This window comes from Larus michahellis, chromosome 2, assembly GCF_964199755.1.
Source record: "Larus michahellis chromosome 2, bLarMic1.1, whole genome shotgun sequence".
Taxonomy (NCBI): Eukaryota; Metazoa; Chordata; class Aves; order Charadriiformes; family Laridae; genus Larus; species Larus michahellis.
The window spans coordinates 18,967,286-18,992,978 of record NC_133897.1 but is presented as its reverse complement, the minus strand read 5'-3'; the positions used below and the strand labels follow the sequence as shown (position 1 = coordinate 18,992,978).

Here is a 25,693-nt window from a genome sequence, read left to right as displayed (position 1 = left end):
ACTAATATCATTCAATGTCGTGGGGGGGTTGAAAAGTAATGGTTGTGTTTATTTTGACAGTTTATCACTGGATTTCTTCAATTACGTCTGAACGCAAATTATATGCCAGTTTAGTTCTATGGAGCTAGCCCTTGACTTAAGAATTTAAATCTTTCTTTATATACACTAGCAGACTTTCTGATTCTCCCAGCAACCACCATCGGCATAAAGCAGACCAGATTTCAGCAAAGGTTTGAAGATATTTTCTACCTTTACATAAGTAGATCAGGACAGTTGGAAGAGGGTGTCAGGGAGGGAAGTATACCATAGGCATCCCATCCACTCAGAACAGTTTGCTTGCTGTATGGTTTTAGAACTCAGAAGCACAGACTGCAAAACAACAATGCACATAGTCCATAGCATGTCCTGCTCCAGAATTATGTTTCTTAAGAGGTAGCAATTTCCATGCAAGGCATACTTGAAAGAAAATTGATTCCTGACTAACAGAACATGTGCTAGCAAGTGTGAAAATATGCATATGTCTTAAAAAAAATTAAAAAAAAAAGTGGGGGCGTCGATAATCTTCATTAGAATCAAGAAACTGAAAACAAGAGCTAGAGAAACATGCTTAAAGCTTACTGGCCATAGACAAATAGCCTCACCTTTACCCCTCTTGCTCTTATGAAACTGGAAGCCTTTCTTCCAAAAGGAAAACTATGATTCACTGAGAATTGGACTCAACAATCCCAATTTCCAAGACACAATCTGTGAAGTGGCACATACACCTATACAACAGCATTGAAAAGGAGGGGGAAGAGAGGTCTGTTCAGCTAAAGGATTATTTATATAGATGATTTTCAGAGTACCCTATTAGCAAGTCTAGTCACACATTCTGCTGGAGAAACTGAGCAGAAAGGGGACACTCACAAAGGGACAAGGACAGACCAGAGGAGCTGGGAGCGGGTGCATGACATTCTAGGACAAGAATCAGAGCAAAGAAACCAGTCCACTCGTCCAAGAGCCAGACTTGAGTTCATGTCTGATTTTTCTTTCCTGCTGCCAACTGGAAATGGGAGGACTGCTATGGAGGTCACGAATTCATCCTTCAGACAGGACAGAAGCTTCTCACATTATTCTCTAATGGCTACTTCAGAGCTTGTTCATGCAAGATGCTGAGAACATAAAATGGGGCAGCTGAAGGAAATCAGTAAGTCGCACCTGCGAAACACCACCTCACAGAATTAGGCTCTACCAATGAGTATCATCTATGGCGAGATACAGGGTCATCTAATCACACCCTCACCGTCTGGCCCCCACCATCCCCAGCCAAAAGGAAGATGATGTTAACACGGAGCATACGGAGGGGAGGTCTGCAGGAACATCTTTGGGAACAGGGAGAGGGATGTGGGAAGGAAGACCGGCAGATGGCAACTGAAGCAAACGGAGCTTAAGTTCTACAGAGGAAGAGATTTTTAGCAGCTCTATGGAGGCCCTCGTTATGGAAAGAAAACAGTTAAGACAACAGTCCTCCCTCCTCCCAGTTGCATTGGTGAAATACCAGAAGCACTTTGTTAAAGTTCACATAAGTATGGGAGAAATGGAACTTCAAACATCTGGAGTATGGAGGTCAGACAGCGCTGCAGAAGCAGCTGGCCCTGCACGCAGGAGACGGCTGTCTGTGGGGATGTCTGTCAAGTGAAGGGAAGAGGTGGGATGGGTCTGTGGCTAGGGGCAAGAGCCTGAAAAACGGCAGATTGAAGCTCTGTTCCTGGCTCCGGCAGACTTCCTGTGCTACACCAAACAAGTTGCTTCGCTGCTCAGGCTAGCTTCTTGGAGCTGCCCACCTGCAGCAGCTTTGAGAACAGAGACAGACAGGGTGTAGGTGGGCATAGGTATAGGCAACGCTGCTATCACTGTCTGCTCTGAGCACAGTGAAACACAGCAACAGAGACACCCAGGATTTGTCTGTAAAACAGCTTCCACCGATGTTTTTAATTGCTACTGAAAATGCAGAAGTGAGTTATGGATCATGTGCTTTGGCAAACCCTATTGCCAGTTTTAACTGTTTGAGCAAACTAAACGTACATACACTTCAATAAGAAGTGTGTTTTGAACATTACTCATTAAAAAAAAAAAAAACAAGCCTTCCAATGACCTCTGATACATGTTTATGGGGAACACAACATGAATTTTTGCATTCTAGCTAACTTTTTTTCCTGTCTTTCAAATTCAACCTCTTCAAGAGGCTGAGTATAATAAACAAGTAGCAAAAAAATGCATCACTAATGTAGATCTCTGTGGGAGGACACAGAGAAGGGGAGATTATTTGCAATTATCTCCTACATGCCTCCTGAAGTCTATGGCTTTTCAGCATCAAAATCTGGGAGCAGTGGAGATCGAGAAGTAGCTTCCACGGTGTTATTCCCTGTTCTAACACAAAATCCTGGATCACTCTAGACTACATTTTCTAGTATTTGCTGGTGATTCAGTTGTGGCTGAACAACACACTCCACTGCTATTGTGCACCAGGAAGTACAGACCCAGCTCTGCATCACATCAAAACCACACCGTGTGGCAAATTAACAATTGCTAACCACACACTTGAGTTTTCATGCTGTACGACAAATACCTTTTTGAAGTACAGTTCTCTTACTCCACCCTCCCTCTGCCCCCATCGTCTTCCCTTCACCAAGACAGGATTCTGATGAGGGAACTACCAAGGCACATCCCCTCTCCTCTAGTGAGCTGTAGATGTTCTACACAGTGAACTGAATAGACATCTCAACGATTTACTAACACCAGTTGCATTGATAATACAAGTTTCCAGAGGAAAAACTATCTAAATGGAACCAAAGACTTAATAATTATATTTGAACACAAGCCAGAAATGCAAAAATCTGCTGATTAGAAACAGTCCTTAAAATAGAAGACACTTCAAAAGAGAAGTATTTCAAGTGTACAATCCTAATGATTGATTTCGACAGAACGACAGTTGGGATGTGCAGTCATAACATGTTACATTTGTATTCAGTCTTAAAAAGCACAAAAAGCAGATAAATGCTTTTGATTATGCAAAGTCAAAATCCCAACTGTATCTGTGAGTGTATTTCAGTACCTGAAATTAGATTTTAGTCATTTCAGATTTCTTTTTCGCTGGGTATTCCTCAAGATACGCATGCATGAGTAGGCTCATTAAAAAAAATAAAATAGAAGAAACAAAATATGCTTATGCAAACTCCCACATGAGAGTTTCAGCATTTTAAAGTGGCTGAATGAGTCCCTCTTTTCCTTACTAGAAGCAATGCACTTGTCTAGAATTAAACAAAACATACAAAGCTAAACATATTCTTGACTGAAGGAAAGCACAAGGACAGAAAGGAAAAATTAAAAGACTTCTTCAGTAGTTTGGACTCACTAAAGAACCACCATGGGAGTAAGTAGAACAAAATTGTAGGTCTAACGAAAAGCATTATGTGTGCCAAAAAAAGCAACTTCATAGGAGATGAACATGTGCAATTGCAGAGAGCACTGCAGGTGGCTGAAAAGGAAATAATCTAAAAAAAGCCTATAAAAAAAATAAACTCAACAGAACAAGTTTGAACTTTCTGAAAGTTTGACTGAGGTAAGGACCCAAGAAAGCTGGAATAATGACAAGTCAGAATGGTGAGGCCTGAACACCCCCCCCAGAAAAGCCAAACCCCTCACATTTAGTTGTAATTTGGCATTTTAAATTGGAAGGGAGGGCTGGGCAGGGGGATGGGGATGACAACAACCCACCAAAAGCAGCAAGATAACATAGCCTTAGCTTTAATTTATCACCTCTTTAGTGCCTCTAATAGCAAAAATAAAATATTTTCCTACAATAAAGGTTATGTTACATGGTTGGGATAGTGGATTTATTGCATATCTCAAAATAATCATTATGCTAAAGAATAAAAAAACTACCACATAAAACCTAGTCTGATTTGTCACATGAACTTGAATGTTTTCTGAATTTATTTTCAGGCACATATTTTTCTTAAAAAAAAAACAAAAACAAAACCAAAAACAACCAACTCAAAACCAGCAAAAAAAACCACAAGCAAAATCCACACATACACACAAAGATTCCTCTCCCAAGCAGCTCCCTTCTCCCTGTGAATCCAGGGCCTATGAGTTGTGATTGACAGTCCTGGGGCAGATTGTTTCCCTAAGACATAAAACAGGGACAATATATGTGGAAATGACGCTGAGTATCCTTTAGCCACCTGCCAACATAATCAACTACAAATCATCCAAGGCACAATGTTATTTCTATGCCTCTTTGTTCATATCTCATTTGATGGCAGTGATATAAGCTAGTGGGAAATCTCTTGTTTTTCAGTTGGGTCAGCACTGCACCAAGAGTACCTCACAAGTATTAATTAAACAGCCATCAGATGGCTAAAGGCCATATTATCTACATCACAAATCCTCTTGGCTTAGTGCCACAAACAACGCTTACCACACATTAAATTTCTTTTTCTCTTCCTTTGTTTCCTAAACATACAAAGGTTGAAAATCACATTTCTCCAGAAAAGAACTACTACAATTCTGGATTTTTTCAAGATTTTGTACAAAGCAAGCAAGGCTCTACAGCAAACAACTTTGTTGCAACACTATGAGGTGCTACTGCAATGGGTGAATAACCAGCAATGGCCAGTTTTTTCCTCTTGTCCCCATTGCCAATGAGTCGTACCAGTAAAATAAGAGGGCAGGAACAACCCTTAGCCACTACAGATCCCACTGAAAAGTTTTCACTGTACTTATTCTACTCTGAAGTTAACTTACTACCCATACTACCACCTTCAGCATATTATTGCAACAAAGAGCTCTTCCATGTCACTTTAATATCAAAACAATTAGGATCTGACAAGCTCCTCAGTTTTGTTTTCGAAGACAAATATAGAACAAGACAGTTCAACTCTCAGACCCAGTCTCCCCTTTCTCAACCCCCTCTTCAGTAACCAGCTATCCCTTCTGAAGGTACATCAACAGTGGAAAAGCTTAGAAGCATCACGAACTTCACTCAGCTCAAACTTCTTCTGAAATCCCAGTGTCCACAGCATTGTGCATGGAAGCCTCTTAAGATACCCTAGCAAAAAAAGGACAGTTAACAACAATTCCCTCACGTGTTTCCTAAGACTGCATTACTATTTTGGACTGAGTCATACAGACTTCTTGTAATTTGGGATATATTAAGTAAAAGCAAAAGACAAACAACCAAATCACAAGCATGTATGATAAATTTACCAGCTTAATAGGGTGGGGAGGAAGGGACAGAACAGAGATGGAATTGCTAAGGCTGCTCTACTTCTCCATTGCCGTTTTAATTTCCACACACAACTAAACCAGGAAGTTGCACATTGTTTCTGTAAATGGATTTCCCTTAACCTCCTACTCTTGGCCACAACCAATACGAAATACTGCAATTATATCTGCTAGGAACATTCACATGGCTTCAAAAGTCCTAGCAGCACTTACTCCATCCTGAGTCACAATCTTCCCCAGACAAAACTTTTCCAGACTAAAGCTGAGCACTCTGGCAGAGGACCCTGGCCCAAGAAGAAACCATTCCACCAGTCTACCCCTCCTCCAGGACCACATCTCAAACTTGTACATGCACACACCCAGCAGCGAGTTCTTGGCTTTGACCTGTGCAAGTGCACCTGAACGCAAACGCTGCAGCCTGATAAGAAGTCTTGTGCGTCGGCACAGACAGGACGACATCGCTATGTACCCCCTGATGAATGCATTATCCCACTACCGTTACAGTAAATTCATTAGTCAGACTGATCACGTGTTCAGAAATTAGACATTTCCACTGTGCAGTTATTAGCATAATGATTATACTTGATTGCAAATGCTTGGGGAGAAGAGGAGTGTCAGCCATTGGGGATGACACAGAAAGAAGCTGCCAGAAGTAGGTAGTTTTCAAGATCTTGTCTCCAGGATAATTGAGGCCACAATTCAGAGGTAGGGTGGGACGGAGAGGCAGAGAACGAAACGCTGTCTGTCACCAGAGAATGGCAGGAAAAAAAAAGACTGGCCACCTCTCAATGTCACTTTAGGCAAAAGTCAGACATACACTACACAAATACTGACCAGAGAAGTGTTTAAAGCTAACTGAGAACGGTACATTGGTGCCCTGGGTCAAGGTGCTCAAAACACTGTGGTGGGTTACAAGTGTCTGAACTATACCACAGCATTTCAAGAGGTCGCCTTACAGCCATGGATGGACTCATGCATGAGTGGCCACTGACCTGTGCAATACTGGACAGCTACACACATGCAGAAGAGTTACTGAACTTCTGCAAGAAACCTAACTGCCTGCGAAAGTGGCTGGAATTAACGTACTGCTACAGTTAACCTTAATCAGGGAGGGAGGCATTGCTAAGGAGTAAAATATTTCCCTGAAAGATAAAGGGGTACATCAGGACACAATTTAATGGACTACAAGAAAGACAGCTGTGCAAAAACTTCTGTGGGTGCCTCCTCCCCACTGCTTCGGTAAAGCCTGGTTTTCCTAAGTGAGGTCAATATACTTTTTGGATTTGAATTGCGTATATCCATCCATCGATACAGTCATTTTTTACTCCCAGAAGTATATCGCTAATGTAAACAACAACTGTGCATTTGTTTTAAGAACTACCACGATGAAGAAATCTAGGCAAATGGGCCAGAGGGGGAGACTACAGAGGAAAAGTATATTTATTCAAATAAGATCTGCAGACTGCTCACAGTCTGTTTTTCCAGGATGTTTGCTTAAGTCACATAATTGTTTGCAGAACCTCTGCTTTCTAAAAATGCATTTGGAAACATTCACACCATATTTTCTTTATTCTGTTTTTACTGATTAGATGATGCTTTTAAACACTATCAAACTAGATGACCGTTATCCAATAACAACCAGTCAGAAGCATTCTGTCTTATTTCAGGCAAACGTTTCACATGGAAAACAGTCTTTTAAAGGTTTTTCAAGTAATTTCCAAAAGAATAAATACTTTAGATACACTTATTCCAGGTAATTCAGACAGCCCTAGTAGGGAACATCTCTGAAGAGTTTCTGCATTGACTGAAGGACTACGTATTTAATGCAGACCAGGGAAATACAGTTTTGTAGAGATGTTGAGTTGAAAATAATATGCAAGTCACTTGGAGTTGTGGTCCCATCAAGATCCTTTTGCTCACAGGTATGGAGGTCTAAAAGTAAGAAGCAAGTTAAGTGGGACTGAGGCTTGATAATGTTTGCCAGCCAAGAGGCACGCTGCACTGCGGGATGAATGCTTAAAGCAGCAAAATCCCAAGTGATTTAACTTGAATTTCTCTCAGTGACAGCTTACGAAAACCATCCCCCACTTCCTGAAGTTTAATTATTTCTTAACGTGCCACCACCTGCACTAGGAAAAGGGATAACCACAGTATTTTAACCAAAATACCATGAACACCCCAAGAAGTTCTCTCCTCTAGTTTCAGACTCCTCCAGATTCCAGAGTAGCACCAAACACTACCACTGCATCAGGGATGCTTTAAAACTGTATATCATGGATAAGCACTTCTGTGGTCAGCTGTCGTGTTACTGTCAAAACAGGGCACTGACAGACACATCTACAGGTCACATAGATGAACACCATTCATATACCACAGAAAGATATACTTCATTATACATCGACTTAGGAGGAGGCTAAAACGATACATAAGCAGTGAACAGACCATCTTCAGTGTGCAGAGAGGAACAAATGAAATAAAGGATGGTTTAGCTCCTGTCAGCACTGTCTCTTAACATGAGATTTAGGGTGTATGCGGAAATTAAATCCAAACGCAGTGGCATAGGTAAGAGATTAGATAGTTGAGAAAGTCTGATTTGTTTCAGCCTGTTTGACTGGACCTCTCATTTTACCTTAATGACCCATAATTACATGAAGATAGCACATTTATGGTATGACTTAGAGGTTGCACCTCTGAAATGTCCTCAGTTACTTCAATGTCTCACTCATCACCAGAGCAGGCAAAAGACACCCTGAGTTGCAGCACTGAAATAACATCATATCCACTCTTGAACACCATGTTTCATCTGCCACAATACATATGCAGATCAACAGCATAATTTCAAGCTAAGTTTATTTTTTAAAAAACATTCAGGTTTAAACAGTATTTGAATTGCTTCTCTAATTAAGAGGAATAAACAATTTGCTAGTCCACATGAGCTGGCATGTTATTAGTTTACCATATACTACCTATCAGCTAGTAGAGATCAAAAATACGTACACTGCTCAAAAACTTCAGTAACACCTTTCCAGCCTAGCGTCGAAGTCAAGCCTTACCCACAGTACAACTCATCTCTTTTAGTCCTGTACTACAACTGGCCATTGCTGCATCTCGCCTAATACTTGACTTAACCATACACATAAGAAAATCCTATAAATGCACAAAAAAGGATCAGCTTCCCAAAGATGACATTTATCCCCTTTCCAGTCAGATAAAGGTTGATTTGTGGTTTGAAGGCTTATCCTGCAACCTTATACAGCCTAGTTTTGAACACAGTTCACATAACTTAAGAAGAAAAAACAACCCCATAAGACACTGAGTTCAACAAGAAAGCAGAATGAAGCTCTTCAGTCATTATTCAGTATTTCCTTGTTCTTATATTTTCAAAAGATGGCCCAACTGACCTTTCCTGAAGCAATTATGTGTTTTATTATTTCCATCATGATCCCTCTTAACTCTAAGGTCCCCATCCTACTTGTTCTCACTTTGTATAGAAGCCTGATAGCTTTTCATCACACCCTTGTTGCTCCTGGTTTCACCACATAAAGGAATTTGAGATAGCATGACAAGATCAGGTTGACAAGACATTATTTTTCTCTTGCAAGCAAAGAACAGAGAAGCTAGTTAGAGAAATAGCAAGCTATACTTCAATCCCTGTGTGACACCACACTGAATTGTACTGATGGATCCATTGTCAATAGCCATCCCAGGACAACATATGAGGGGGAAAAAAAATAATCAAGTGCTCTTAAGCACGAACAGATGAAGCTACAAAACCACTGCACATTAGCACTCCTACAAGGGTACACTGAGGAAAAAGTCATACTTATTTAGCAGATTCTCAAACAGGAAGCAAACAAAATATAAGATCTGTGATCCTACGGTCATGTACTACTTACATTCTCATGCCCATAAGATATACTTAGGCACAATATCAGGCAAAATTATTAAACAATGTAACTATTCACTGGAACCAGGAATGAACATTAGAAAGGAAAACAACAGCTTTAGTAATCTATTTTTTGAAATGGAGGGAGAGGCAGACATACTTTTATGGTGGTTACTTCTACATGCATGACAGCATTCCAAATGGGAATGACTGATAAAAGTGAAACGCTGCCTCCACTAATTGTCACTCAAACTGTGCTAGTCCAAAACATATTCTGATTTTTCTTTAAAAAGAAAAATCCTATATATGATACAACTTTTAACCAAACAAATCCACAATTTTATTTCCACTGCCACCATGATGCCCTTTCTGTGATGGCACTAGCAGCAGGGTCAATTAAGAATCAACAATATTCTCCATCAGAATAAGTAGTTCTGAAAAAATATTTATGGTAGCCTATTTCTATTTAGGTGATTAGCCATAAGTTTTATCAATTAATACAATTTCACACACACTTTTTTCCATTACGGTAAAGGGTAACTTTTCACTTTGTGTTCTGCAACTGCCCCAGTGATGCAGATGTTGTTGGAGAAGGGATACATAATGGGGCACAGCAGCCACAGGACAAGTGTTTGATAAGATTAACACAGTTGGACAGACTTCCACACTTCATACACGCTTTTTCAAAATTACAATAAAACAACAGAAGTTGTCACAGCTTTAGAAGAGCAGCTAGTAAGTCATTCATATACCTCCCATAAACTAATAAAAGAGTTTGTTCACTGAATAAATATAACCTGTAAGGGGACTTTTACAAGACATGCATAACGTCCCAAAGGGCTGCGAGTAAAGAGAACAAAGTCAAACCAGCAGCAGTATAAAGAGTAGCAGAACGTTACTCCTGGCTTATAAAACACTCATGTAAATCATTACATGAGTTTTCCATCTGCAGATCAACATTAACTAAGCGCTTTCATGCCCCCCAATAAAACCAGTCAGCAGAAAGCACTAAGCAATTCCCTTCAGAAGCACAAGCACCCAGCAGCACACGTTCGTGTGCTTGAGTGGCAGATTATGAAGAGTGACGCAGAGACTCATCTGCTCCACAATAAGCTTCTTGTACTTGCTTTTCCCCTCCTTTTCCCCAAATATAGTCAACTCAAGCATAACACTGCCCAGCTACCATGAAAACCAATGTCCCAAGTAGCTGCACTGGATGGCGCAGATACACTGACCAACTTAATACTCTGTTAGCTCATTACCTGCTGTCTAATGACACAATGTTCTTATAACCATCACCTCATACACTGCATTTCCTTTTTGCTTTGCCCTTATGCCACTAAAACATTGACAGAGATAAGAAAACACTAATTCAACGTCAAACAGGAGCTATTCACATACAAGGACTGAGACTTGAAATAGAAGGAAAATTAATTTCAGGCAACAGTCTAATCAGATGCATCTGAAGAAAAAAAAAAAGACTCCTTGAAAAGTCCAATATGTGACTTTATAGCAGGTTAGTGACGCATTTCATTTATGTGGTGTATCTTCCAGATATGAGAGGTTTTCATTAAAAGAGAAAGATTGCAAACACACCCTTGATTCCTTTGTTGCCCAAAATTACCAAAAAAAGCCTTTCAGAATAATGTTCACAGTCCTGGGATTTTTGGCTTTGCATTCAGAAAACAAGAAGCTGCATCATGTCCTCTTAATTTAGTATTTAGTGAGGTATCTAGAGCTTTCGGCCAAATACCCATTCAGCAGAAAGGAGGTTTTACCGATCTAAAACGCATTGAAAACTATGCATTCAGACTGCCCTTCTACTAGAATGAGAATCTGCATATGAAGGAATTCACTACAGTCAATGGCTATTAAAGTTCACAACTTTCCTCACTCCCCAAAAACAAGTTGAAACCCTGCATTCACCAAAAAAAAGTGGGAATAAAGAATGACAGGAAACATAAGTTTCTGGCTCAGTTTATTCTTCTCCACCAAAGCAACTGCCCTTCCCCATCACACAAAGGCTGATGGTTGTGTCCAGCTCTGGGCTCCCCAGTTCAAGAGAGACGTGGAACTACTGGAGAGAGTCCAGCATAGGGCAACAAAGATGATGGAGGGATTGGAGCATCTCCCTTATGAGGAAAGGCTGAGGGAGCTGGGACTCTTTAGCCTGGAGAAGAGAAGGCTGAGGGGAGACCTTATTAATGTTTACAAGTGTCTAAAGGGTGGGTTTAAGGAGGATGGAGCCAGACACTTTTCAGTGGCTCCCAGTAACAGGACGAGGGGTAACGGGCACAAGCTGGAACATAGCAAGTTCCAAACAAATATGAGAAAGAACTGCTTTATGATGAGGGTGACCATGCACTGGAACAGGCTGCCCAGGGAGATTGTGGAGTCCCCTTCTCTGGAGACTTTCAACACCCACCTGGATGCAGTCCCGAGTAATGTGCTCTAGGCAATCCTGTTTTGGCAGGGGAGTTGGACTAGATGATCTCTAGAGGTCCTTTCCAACTCTGAAAAATTCTGTGATTCCGTGGTTGTTCTCTCAGAGGTGTACATAACTAGGTATCATGGGGGGTTTTTTGTTTGTTTGGGGATTTTTTGTCAGTAACGTGGTAGGGCTTTTTGACTGCATCAGCTGAACCGTACAGGAATTACAGACAGATCCTATGTATACTCATTTGTGGTCATGAAGGGAATTTCCCAACAGAAGAGCTAACGAGGCAACCCTTACACATTATAGTACATTCTGAACAATTTATGCATATCGTGTAGAAGTTGATATGCACAAAGTTAACAACAATTTTCATAAGCAGACAGATAACCAGAGCAAGCACAGTAAAACTTGTTGGAGCCTTGGCCTCTATCTCAGAGAGTACAGGAAGAACAGGATGTGAAGCAAAGGCCACCGAGATAACTGTCAGCACTTTATTGGGAGAGAGAATGTCACCCAAGGCAAAGTTAATCTAAACAAAATGTGCAAGTTTCTTTGCCATATTTAGAATATTTGCATCTGCTGACAAGCAAAGGCAACCCAAGAGAAACAGAGAGAAGACGTTATCTTTCTAACATATACAACATTAGATAACGTAGAGACACTTGGTCTCTTCACACACTTTCAGGTGTGCGGCAACGAAAGTTTGTACGGAAATGGAGCTAACAAGGATTTGTAGACATGGAGTGGCAGCTTCTACCCTGACTTTGCAATTGTCTCCCCCCTCACCATTTAGTTCCTATAACTTATGACATGCCTTCAAGGATGCAAAGTCAGCTTTTACAATATATCCAGCTACTGCAGTGTAACACTGAGAACAGTCACAGCAGGGGGTAACCTGTTCCAGTGCTGTGCCACCCTACAAAATAAAAAGGATTTTCCCAGCTCCAGGTACAAACCTACTGAGCTTCAACTTGTGACTAAGCGTTCAACATTACTCTGTCACTACCAAAAGAAAGACTAATTGCACAAAGATGTCAGAGCCAGACTGAAGTACCATTACATCACTGCTTTGCCCCCTCTTTGTCAGACTAAACAAGCACAACTTCTCCAACCTCTCCTTGAAGGCTGCATGCTCCATGCCCCGACTGCCTCAGCATCCCTCTCTGCTGGACTATCTCCAGTTTCCCTAAATCACTCTTGAACAAGGCAGGGGTAACAAAAAATGGACACAGCGCTCCAGGTGAAGCCTCATCATTGCAGAGCAGATGACAATCACTGCCCTTCATTGGCCAGCCACGCTCTTCCCGACACAGTCCTGCCATGCTGTTTAACTGATTCAGATGGCCTTGTGCTGTTGTCTCATACTTACCACAGCATCCACCAGCACACCAGCTCCTTTTCAGCAAGTCAGCTACTCACACAGTCACCTCTCAGCAAATACAAATGCATGGGGTTACTCCACCTCAGGTGTAGGTCCTTGCACCTTGCCCAGTCTCCCAAGGTTTTTGCTGGCTCAAGGTTCCTCTGCACTGAAGCTCTGCCATTCAGCATATGAATCACCTTTCCTAATTTAGAGTTATCCCCAGATTTGCTGAGGACATGCTTTACGTCCTGAATGGTCTCCAAAGACTACTGTGAACAGTGTGGGCTCCAGTACCAAGCCTGCTTGTTAGCAGCCATCAACCATTTGCTAGTTCTGGCTAATTTCCTTTCCAGTTAACAGTGCTTTCATCCAGACCATATGTTCTTCATGTCAGAGAAAGAGACCTGAGTCTTACACATCCTCTCCTTTTTAAAAAGGCAACTTCAAGGTAAAAGCACCTGGACAACTGTCCTTTGGAAGCACAGTCATCACTAAGAGGAACTGGAGAGGTCTTTTGCTCCCATCCATAAAGCATGCTAGAGTACTTCACACAATTGCTTGTTCCTAGGCATGACTACCCACACTCATCAGCAGATGATTTGTCACATTTTCTACCCTCTTTCTGCTTCTTGGCTTTCAAAAATGAATTTGAACTGTGTTGTGATCATATACCGCAATCCACAAATGCAGTATCCCATTAATCCAAAGGACAGGCATATAAACTCTGAAAAAAAGCGCTAGAAAGCTCTTTCCCACAAACTCCAACATAAGGAGTCCCCACTGTACGTCCACTGCCTTATGCCTCTTCAAACACCAGAGGACTACTGCTGAGCACCTAACAGCTCTCATGCTCTTCTTCCCTGGCATCGAACACCAGTTATCCTCTTCTCAACTTGCTACTGCTTAGGAGCTCACCCCTTCAAGGCCTAGGACATCTTCAGCAGAGCTTCTCTGAAACCTAATCTACATCAGTCCTGGCTGGTTGCTCACCCAATGGAAAAGGCCTTAGCATTTGGGGATGGGGGTGGTGTGTATGTGCGATTCAACACAGGCTACAGCTGTAGGTTTCAGAAGTCCTACAATAAAAGATAACATCTGTGTATTTCATTATTGCCTCTGACTTTAGCTAGACAACCATAATACAGAAACAGAAGGAATTTGGCTTTCTGCTTGCATGCAGTATTTGAATTACACATGCAATGAATTAGACATGGATGGTGACAGAGATTTTATTAGTTTTCTTTATTTTTTTTAGTTCAAAAGCTTCAAGCTTTTAATAGTGACAATGGATACACTTTTTTTTTTTGCTGAGAGTTATGCTTTCATAACATATTGTTCTGTAATAGTCCCTATTTCACATTAGAGACAAGTTTCAGGTGCAGAAGAAAATCTTAACACTGAATGTTTAAGGGGTGCAGCGTTTCCTAGTGCAAATCATAATTTCTTTAAACGGAGTCGATTGCTTCCTTCATGCTTCAAGATGCATGGTTTTAAATTCTGAGCTATTTAAAAAACTCTTTATGTCCAGGAAAAAAAAAAAAGAGGCATAGCTGCTACACCCAGTACTGCAGCTGCTCTGACATAAATGTGAGCGCTGATGAGTTACATTTTTCAGTTTTGACACAGTAAACAAAGATGTGACTGTCAACCTCTCTCTCCTCTGATGAATCTGGCTCTGTCCCATCTTCATTCTCTTAAAGTTTGTGCAAGTGAAGCAGCAAATATCTTAAAGTACATGTTTAAGTCAGGTCTTATTTCCAAGAGGAGGAGGAGGAGAGGGGAGAACCAAGAAACATCAAGTCAAAAGAGCACGAGAACACAGGCCCACATTTCTAGAGCAGTTTTCCCTTGTCAAATATTCAAGCTATGACAAGCTGAATTTTTAACTCCTCTACTAAGAGACACTGATTTTCAGAACGAATGGAGGGATACAAGAGGATTTTTTTCGCTGTACTTTTTAAAGAATTAACTCATTGGCTTAGGGACCCATGCAAGAATGATATAAATGAACAATGTGAGTTTAAACAGCAAAGCAGAATTTCATTTAATACACATAGGAAATAAATATAACGAAGCATAAACTGCATTCAGAGCACAAATACACAATGTCTTGCTTAATTCATCATCAGGGTGCACAGAAAAATCCTGGGTTTATTTTAGTGGCAGCACACCTCAAGAAATATCAAATAATGAATGTTAAGGTCTTCATTCCTTTCCCACCTCAATGTCCAAGGTCCTTCCCAGTATCTCCAATTGGAGGCAAACCCTCAGCTTCTCCTTTCCCCTTTCACTGTCCAGTCCATGGAGTCACTCATCTTTCCTAAAATTGCTACAAAAGAAAATACTACCTATTCTAGCCACCTTACACTTCATATGCTATGAAGAAAGCAAAACACCTGGTTATTGCTGTTTGACCTTCTTCAAGGAAAATTTCTTTTTGGCTGCTGCAACTGAAGGCAATCTATACCGTAGCAGAACTGCTGCTCTGCTACTACAGCATTTGTGGATGGACAAGTCAGCAGTGATTATTAGGAACTACATGGAGCTAAAGTCCTCCCTCCATTGCCTTTTTATGCCAGTGGTTTTCTCCCCATAGAGAAAGTCAAGATGGTGCACTATAACAGTGCAGCAATCAGGTTGGCTCTGCTGTCACATCTCAGATCAAAACCAGCTCAACTTGTAAATGAAATTTCTCTTCTAAGCATGGCCATTCTCAAGGCAAATAGAAACAAAGTAAAGCACCAATTAGGAACTGAAAGAAATATGTAATGTGACTGTGACTGCAACAGAAAGCTCCTAGTAGGCAGTCTAGAGGTATATATGCCCTAATGTCTTTCGCAAAGCCTTGATGCTCACATTGGACTGAAGTATAGACTTGCTGTTTTTCCCCCTCCCAAGTCTTGCCTAACAGGATGAGCAGGATCTCTTACACTAGAAGGGTTTGCGAACTTTTTCAGAACAGTGATCAAGTCTTTGCTCTGCCATACCAGAGCAGCTTCGAAAGGTCAAGTCAGCATTAAGAGTTTAAGCCAAAAAGCTGGGCTGTATGTGCACAGCTCTGTATATTGGGTGCAGTAAATAACATGTGGCAGGTCACTCCAGACCCACACAGTCCAGCTGAAAGACAACTGCAGAAAATATAGATGCAGCTGGGCAGGGTTCTGCTCTGGCTGCTATGTGAAAGCCATTCCTGGAGCTGTTCCCTGCCTCCATGGGCTCAGAGCAGTGCTCCCTCACCACAGTGTAATTACTCATGTGAAGCCTCTCTGTTTGCTCTTGACGAGATACCAAAGCTGAATTAATTTTTTTGCTATAAAAGCAAGCAAACTTTTCATCTGTAAAATTAAGCTCCAGTAACAAGAACTGAACACACCACTCCATCACATAACTTTTCATGAGTGCTTTTTCCAGTGAAGGAGGTACACAGCTAGGAAAAATATTGAGTAGCTACTAATCAAGATTAGCTATCCAGCCATTCAGTCTAGAATCATTCTGGAAAACATGCATAGAGAACTGAAACACAGTAGGGGAACAGAAACTGCCTGCAGGTCAGAACAGCCACAGGATTTTCTTCCATAGAAAGAAGAAAGGGTTTTTTTTAACCAGAAAAACTATCAAATTGCACCTTATCTCACAGATATCTGCTCTGTGTTGCAAAACCCAGAATTGAGTAATTGACTGGCAATGCCTTAGATCTGTGTTTCTAGGCAATACTTCTTTCATGGAGAAGAATTCCATTTTCAGAGTGCTCATCTCCATGCTTTAGTGGCATGAAAATATTCACCACTGATACAAACACAGGGAAAGACAATCTGGAGACCTCAGAGAATTTAGAAACAGTCTATCAAAGCAACTGCATAGCAGATTTAAGATATGCAGTTGAAGCATTTGAGCAGAAACATTTCAAAGCAAATAGCTGAGCTGGTATGTGCGCATTATCTGCATCCAGTGTAATTCTACAAAATTAGTCTGCAGAGGTTCATTTATAAGCAAGGATTAGTTTTAGGAAAGACCAACCAGGACAGAAACTACAAGCAAGTGACCTTGCTAAACACTCCTCAAAAGCTCTACAAAGCACTAATTGTTCACAGTCTTTAGCAAACAGTTCATGTATCAGGTGACTCAATGGGTTTCAGCATACTGCCTTCAATTCAAGCAGAAAACAGTACAGACGGTTAACACCTTTTGTGCTAGCATCAAACACTTTGGCTTTTTCCATGGTTAGTCATATCAGTGGGCCAATGAGAATTTAACAATAATAGCTTCACACACACTGCAGCTCTGAAAACACATAAGAAAAGATGTGCTCAGTATGAAAGGACATCCAGTGCTTGGGAAAGCCTGTAGGTTCTGTCCCTTACCTAGTCATTTCTACAAAGGTAGTCACAATCCTAGCATCAAGAAATCTCTGATTACTTGACAGAACAAGAAGCTCATCTACAGCAATTGTACTTCCTCCTACTTTCCTGTTTCAGTGGCAGGTACTTTTTAAATACTTGATACAGCTTTTAACACTATGTAGTTCTTAGCACATACTAACTTGTCAAGCCTTTTCGAAAGGTTTGTTACTAGGAGGGCCCTTCCACATGCACTGGAATCTTCTCCCTGCTGACATGCTTTCAGTAAACTACTGTGTTGCCATTTAACAGAGATTTTTAGAAACCACAATTACTCTAAAAGAACAGTAAACAGGTTAGCAAGGCCTACAGGGAGACAGACAGCAGAGCCCATGGGAATCATTTTCTTTCAAGTATTTGGTCTAAGGTGCACCACTAACAAGGTATCAGTTGACCAACAAAGGTTTTAAATTCACCAACTGCACTGAAGAAAATTTTAGGTTGAATCCTCTGAGATTTGTTTATGAAATGTCTCAGATAGGCACAGGACATAAAGCCCAGTAAAGATCCAACTGAATTTCAGCAAGAGCATGTGAGAAATAAATTCCGGTTCAAATGAAATAGGCTCAGGCAGAATCCTCTGTGAAGCATATTTTTATTCACGTTCTTGCAAGAGTGGGTGACCTAGCAAGTAGGCACACTTTCAGTTCTCGAAACACACCTTTTTATTTCCTAATCCCGGATGAATTTTTCCCTCCCCTGTTTCCCATTGGTTAGGTACTCTAGGGTTCACAGTCTGTCCGAGGCGCCTAAAATTCTTCCCGGATGTCTTGCCTCTGTTTACTTCTCTTTATGCTACACCTAAAGGGATTATCTGACTAGTTTCTTTCTTTCCTTTTTGGTAAAAAAAAAATAAATGCTCAATGTCATTAGCCCTGGTTAAATGTTTGACTACCCTTCTAGACACTAATCCAGTATGAATCAGTTTGTCTGCGTGATAAGAGATGTTCTACAAGTCTTTGCTGGAGCCTCTTTGTCTTGGTCATTCCCTTATGTCACCTCTGATGGAAATGGCTTTTCTCCTCTGCAAAAGCAATACCTGCCTTCCTTACAATTTCCCCCTTTCCTTTTTCATAATCTTATTGTCTTTTGCATTTCTAGGGCATGGTTCCATATGAGGCCTCTAGAGCCGACAGCATGATGTTACATTCTTCTTCTTCTCAAGAGTTTTTATTTTCTTCTAGATGAAGCATTTTTCCAGGGTATGGGGGAGGGTCTACTTCCATTCGTTTTGTTAGGGCAGTTTCAATTAATCGTTGAACTAATCCTCGCACACAGGGAATGATACAGCATCCTACAGCCACTAATATTACCGCTACCATTATAAGAGAAATCAATATTGATACCACCATATCTTTCCATTTCCCCAACCAGGAATCTAGCCAACTTGTCAGTGTGGTGTCTATTCCAGAGTTCTCAGCTAACTCATCAGCTAGAGTGGTGAGCCCTTGAAGGGCTTTAGTTATAGTACCATCTGGAGCTGGTATATGACAGCAGACGCTGGGCCCTCAACAACTCACTCAAGCCCACTTCAGAACAGCAATGTACGGGCAAAATAACTGAGTGGATCCTGTCCCTCCCTTCCTTGGCACTAGTATGGCACACACCTGATTATGCAATAAGCCACTTCCAGGTTACACACAGCAGACATTTTTTGGCCAAGCTACCATACAATCAGACCAGTGCCAGATCAGGTACAAGGCAGGCAGCAGTAACTCTCCCCCCTCAGCAGCAGTTAGCTAGGATGAAGCTTCAGCCAAGGGAACACAAGGCTGCCACTGACAGGGATGGGCCTGTTCTTTCCCGTCATGTATTTCCATCTCCTCCCTGCACCAACACTAGCAACGCAGCAATCACAGTACAAGTCAGGTCAGCTCACTCATCCAACTGCCTTGACTTGGACAGAGTTTGGCTTAAGCAGGTAGCAGCAGCATGCGAACCTCTCTCCCTGGCCACACAGCTCACGAAATTACATCCTGCAAGGGCATGAAAACAGGTGAGATTACTGCATATGTTGCAACACTAAATAAAATACCACGACTTATGCACTACTTCTATCTGAATTTCCTTCAGAAACAGAATCCTTCTCTCCACCCCTCCCTCAACTGCAACTTCAGATCTTGCAATCTTAATTATTAACTCCTGCTTTAAACCAAATATAATCTCAGTGCTTCTTGATAAAGGAACTGTTTTGTTTCAGTCATGACCTCCATCACAAAGTGGCTTTCATAAATATTAAAAACATCTTACCGTTTTCTATCATGTTGCTCAGAGAATTCAAAGATGTCAACATAAACTATCCAGCTCAATAATACAAGAGACAAGATAATGCCTCCTCCAATGTTGTCAGTCCTCTATTTAAAAAAAGAGATTACCTGAGAGATATGGTTGATGGAGGACTCCATCCTCCGTAGCTGGGATGCTTGGATGTCCAGCAGTTGTAATACATTGTTGGCCAGTGCATTGATCTGATAAGCAACACTGGCTAGAGATTGAGTTGTGTAGGCTTTGGTCTCTTCTAATGCTTTCCTTTTATCTGGAGCCTGTAAAGCAAAAGAACAAGACATTTGCTTAAGGCCAGGAACAAAAAAGACAACCCACATTTAGAAGAATCTGTAATCAAGGAGATCTGACTATGCAGTTTAAGTACTCAATCTACATGTACATTTAAAAAATTCAGAATAATAAGGAGCAGATAAAGAATTTGAAAAAACCATAGTAACATTACATGCCAAGAAACAATTCATTCGGCAGAAAACCCAAGCCTGCCCAATCCTTCATTTCCAGAAAAGCCTTCAATTCCCCAGGAACACTGAAATGCAGCTTTTTCCACCTCTTATGAGGTCACGCAGACAAGTTAAAGACAAAAATATTTTCCCACAGTTTGGTGTCCCCTAATGCACATGCCACCTACAAAGCCAACCCTCCAGCTATGCTGGCTACTACTCCCACAGTCCAGGAGAAGGGTGAGCAGAACATAAGGATGGCATGCACAGGGGGCTCCTGCATGCAGGAGTATTTGTGAAATTATCTCTCCTCACACAAAAGCTTAATAAACTTTCCCTGACAGCTGAGAAAGTTCATCATTGACTGAGAAGACACACATATTTTTGAAGTGTCAGAAAGAAGCACAGCTTCCCTCCAAAGGGTAAAAAATATAAGGAAAGGGTCACTCTCCCACTGAAATCACACCTTGCTAAGGTAAAGTGCTCAATCTGTCCTGAGGCATCACTCCCTACTCAGTGGGCAGGTTACTTGTTTGAGATCAGCAACTGCTTACATGACTTGAACCTCACGGCCCAAGTGCCTTCTCACTGGCAGCACCTTCACCTGGAAAATACACACGCACCCCACTGTGAAACACACCCCTGTATCATAGCTTGGGAGTTGGCAGTGGAGACCGTGTACTTCAGCTGTTACCCAATTTGCAAATTGCAGCTATCCAGAATTCTCTTTTCTTCCCTTTGTAGGAAAGGTGCACTGCATAAGGAAGGATTTGCAGTACATGATGACTCACTGCTAGCAGTTTCTTCCATGTTTTATTTATTTGTAGAATAGTCAGTCGATCTCAGCAACCAAAAGGAAAGGTTCACATTAATAGTCCCTTCCAACTAGACTTGTGGGTTTTTTGTTGATTTCTTTTAATAACACAACACACACATTGTGTGCAACAGTTACAATATTAAGAACAAAGTCAGGAAACAAAGAAATTCCGTTTGCATTCAGCTGAGGCCTATGTTTTCCAGTTTCCATGCACTCATTCATTCTTAAATCCTGCTTCTTATTTCTTCACCTCAGTATTTTAGTTTAACATTCACAAGTGTCAAATCTGACCCCGAGTTAAAGCACGAAAAGATGCAACAGCTAATAAGGAATCCTTCTTGTCTCTCTTGCTTTAAGGAAAAAAACAGAAGGCAAGCTGTTCACATACATTATAAAGTTGCATCATGACCTAAATACTGCAATACAAGCTATGCTATGCTACCTTTTAATTAAAGATTTTTTTAAAACAAGGATGAATTCCCCCCAATCCAGAAAATTTGTTCATATTTGTGATTTAACATTCCTAGCACTGTTTTGACACGTATTAGAACACTTGGTTAGCACCATCCTTCTAAAAGAATTCACATACAGATGCCTTCTACAATGTGAAGCAGCAAGAACAGTTTAATGAAATCTGTTGCAAAAAGGTAGAACAGCTACTGCACATACCAATGCCACACTATGCAAAACTCCACTTTTAGTATTTCCAAATCCAAACAAAGCCACTTTTCATCTAAAAGAATATTGACATTTCTAGCTGTCAGAAAACATTAGTAAGCATCATTTTGCTTCTTTAGAAAACAAACTTTGGTGGTGAAGGATCTGTAAAACAACTACAAAAGGTTCAAAAAACAAGCTTCCCAAAGCACCCTGGCTTTCCAAAGAGGCGATTTAAACTTCAAATCGTCAGTAGCAGTGACTTTAAAAAATACTGTCCTACTGAGCTGGAGCCTAAAGAAAACAACTGATGATTTATACTTGAATTTCTACTACTCTGGACAATGGTGAAAATACAGGTAGCAGCTTCAGAGATATCTGAAATAAAAGATTTACTGAACTAGACACAGCCAATAAGGTGTTAGTCAACATGACTCTAACTGAATCATGATTCTAAGCTGAAGTGTAGATCTGTAGCCTTTACTCAAACACTTTTCTTATTACAAAGTTTCAATTAAGTAATTCCAGGCTGAACACCAACAGGTTACAAAGCCACAGCACTCAATTACTGGGTGTTGTCAAATGAGAAAACTTCAGTGTATAAAAAGTTTTTTTCTTCTCTAATGATTTGTTGATCAAATGCCTTGCCCTCATTTGCCTAAGCACCTAACGTTTTAGTTATTTGCTCAAATGACTAGTTTGGTAGCAGGATTAGACGAACATAGCTGTGATATGGAACATATTTCACGTCCTAACAGAATTAGAAACATTTTCAAGCTTTGCAGATAATTCACGCAATTTCAGTTTGCGGTTTAACAGTTTAGATTAGAACTAATTTGACATACAGTCCTTTGCATTTTTTAATTAGAACTGCTGGCATCCACAAGATATAAACCAAGAGCTTCACAGCCAGCAAAAGGGAAAGGGGGAGAGGGAAAAGAAAAGAGCTATGTGGCAGCAACAGGAAGGAGAAGGGATTTCCAGTGTTCTTCAACTGTTGCTTTCAACTCCCTCTAAGCAAAAACTCAAAGTGGTATAGAAGATAATGCAGATGTTTACATGCATGCCTTCAGATACTTTAGTATAATACATGAGCACCAGTTAACTATTCAAAGACAATGCAAAGGCTGTCAACTGACTTGTTTTCCTAATAATTCAGAATTACTTTATGACCTCGTATTAAAAGCTTCAAAAATGCAGTTGTTTCTCAAGGAGCCCTTGATATAAATGGAAGTTTGAGTGTCCTTTAGTAGCAAAGTGAGTATTCTTTAAATCCAGAACACCACAGGTTTTGAAGTTTCCCTCTTAAAGTAAGCTCCCATCTGTATCCCCAGCTCACCCTAAACAGTCATATTACTATGGCAAAATTGGAGTTTGGCATTGCTTTCACATAAGTAAATTTAATACTAAAAAAAGAAAACCTCTCCTATAATCCAAGTGGATACATAAAGAGACAATTAAACTTGCATGCCATTCCACACTGCATGTATTTTTGTCAAATGCAAACTTGTATCATAAAGATTTCTTAAAAAAATTACATAATGACTAGAGTCAAAACAAAACTGATTCTGCACCCAAGCAATTGCCATAGTAAGAAGAGAGTAAGAGCTTATTTACTGATTTTTCAGTTCAGTGACACATCACGGTCAAGTGACAAGGAACCTGTCCATTGCTTGGCACTCTTTACAAGTTGCACAGTCAGTTGATTTTTCCTTCCCCTCTCCAAACTGCCACCCACATAGGCACATCCCCACAACAGTATCTGTGCAGTGTTCAAACCACCCACACTCCGAGCTCTCTCTCTCATTAGCTCATTCCCATCATCTTCTAGTTCATACAGCATGCAGCTACGCGTACAAGCTCCCTCCAAAAATCACATCAGCTCACACTGCAAAGCATCTTCAGAAGCCAAACCTTCTTTTGCAAGCACACTGGTCCATACCCTCATTACCTGTTCTGACCTCTGTTTTCCCTCTTTCCACTTCAGTTCCATTCACTGTGCTTGAAACTCCCTGTAAGACAAACACTCCACCAGAAGAACTGGCTCCACTCAACAGAGGTCAGAAAGCAGCTCATCAGCTCACACCAAGACTGGCTGCCATAGTAGAAACAAATTAATTCACCACTTCAGTATGTGGCATGTGCTGCTCCACATTTTTCGTCTTCATCTGTGGGAACATGTGCAAACTCAAGCACAGAAAAACCCACCCAGGATATACTAACAGAACACTGCCCTAAAGCAGCCCAATAACCACTAAGCTAAACAGAGCCGTAATTATTCAGTGCCCAATACCTGTTCAGATGCTTGGCATTCTGTTCTAGGGCTTGATCACTCTCAGCAATCAAGTTCTGGGAACAGCTTTACACTCAGTTTTATATGACTTTGCTGTTACTGCTCATGCACATTTAATGAATTCAACAGTTTAGGACATTTGTGTTTGCTTCACAAGTAAACACAAGATAATTGTTTAGCTTTACATCTTGGTTGTCTTTTTTTTAAAAAAAAAAAGACTTCCACCTTTAATTAACTGATTAAAGAGAAAATTAGAATTACTACAATCATTTGCCACATGGATTTAGCAATCTTTATCATGTATCAGCATTCACAGAATGTAACTATGCCAAAGTCATCAATATGGCCATATGTATTGTCTTTTTTCCATGTTGTCATTTATCTATTTTTGACATTTACAGCATGCACACTTCCTGATAAAACAGATACTACAGTTGAGGTTTCAAAGTACTACTTCCTTCACTAAAGTCTTGCCATTTTAGGTCAGAGATCTAGTCCCAACAAACTCAGGAATTAAATTTTACTATAAAACAACCAACCAAAAAACCACCAAAATCCAAACACCAACAAAAACCAAACAAAACACACCCAGCCAAAACTTTTAGCTTAAGTTAGCTACAGTCTACAGCACCTCATTTTTCAAGTCAATTGGAAGTACTTTTATAGAATGGTGAAGATGTACATGCAGGCAGTGTCTTAGAGACTTCTAGATATCAATACTAAACCTCCCTGAGAAATAGCTGGGGACGCTCCAAGGTGGAAGGAATGCATTTCTGAAAAGTGTCTTGCCCACTCAGAAAACAGGTGCACTCAGACCTCCCTAAAGCAAGAACCTGTAACATTATGTAGAACTTCCGGATGCATCTATGAGTTTGGAGTTGCTGCTTCACTGATCTGATAAGACTTTTAAAAACCCTTAAGATCAGCTTTGAGTTAATTTGTTACTTCTGACTACTAATGACAAAAGACTTGGGCATTTCTAAACTATTCACAATGTATGCTCAGCTTAGACCAAGTATTCCACATCCAAGCTGCAGTAATGTGTTTCAAAGGTCTAAATATGTCATACATGCTAGATAACATTTACCTACTGAGCCAAATGTCTAATTTACATTGAATATCAAGAACTATCAACCCAGAGATCACTGTAAATAACTAAGGAACTACATACTGAAATAAGTAGCCTATGGATACTAGATCCCCCTTATCGACAGTTCATGAAGCTTGTTAAGACTGCTTCGTAAACATGCTGCACCATGGTAGACTTTTTGGTTGTTACTGATAGTTACTACACCAGAATATCAGTTATAAATGAGTGAAGAAAGTCAAACTGACAAGTCACAGCAGCGAGTGCCCCAAGTTTCTATGTTGTGAAGAACTTTCAGGAGCCAACTACCTACCTGGAAGCCATCCAAGGAGATCTAAACAGACTGTGGTTATTACTAGATGGTGCTCAGGAGTGAGCATTCAGGGTTTCTCTCATCACACATATAGCCTTAAGGGACATGTATCATTCTAGAGTAGCAGGGGAAACTAAAGGTTTCAAAATTTACAAACAGGGGCTGCTTACACTATGTACGCCATCCAGGTAAGGACACAGTATGAATCAGATACATTCATCATCTCCTGGAACAGGCTTACTGTGCTCATGCTGTACAGCAATCTCATTGAAGAAATTCTGCAATGCATTAGGCTAGCATTTACTTCAAGGGGATGATGCACTATTTCCCAAATCCACAAAGCTACACTACACCTGGTATTTACCTGCCTACAAGTTACAGACAGTTCCTTACTGATCAGCACCTCAATTTCTCCACTGGTAAGTGAAGTAAGCCATCAGGAGAGTTAG

The 25,693-nt window shown here is 40.7% G+C and overlaps 1 protein-coding gene across 12 annotated transcripts in view; it reads right to left on the bottom strand.

Moving 5' to 3' along the window:
- The window catches only part of ABI1 (abl interactor 1), an 82,206-nt gene that overhangs the window by 37,208 nt on the left and 19,305 nt on the right, over positions 1-25,693 (bottom strand). For all 12 annotated transcript variants that reach the window (XM_074574423.1, XM_074574411.1, XM_074574414.1 and 9 more), the window contains exon 2: positions 19,727-19,894. In XM_074574423.1, the coding sequence (XP_074430524.1) occupies positions 19,727-19,894 (168 nt within the window). The remainder of the gene's footprint in view (positions 1-19,726; positions 19,895-25,693) is intronic.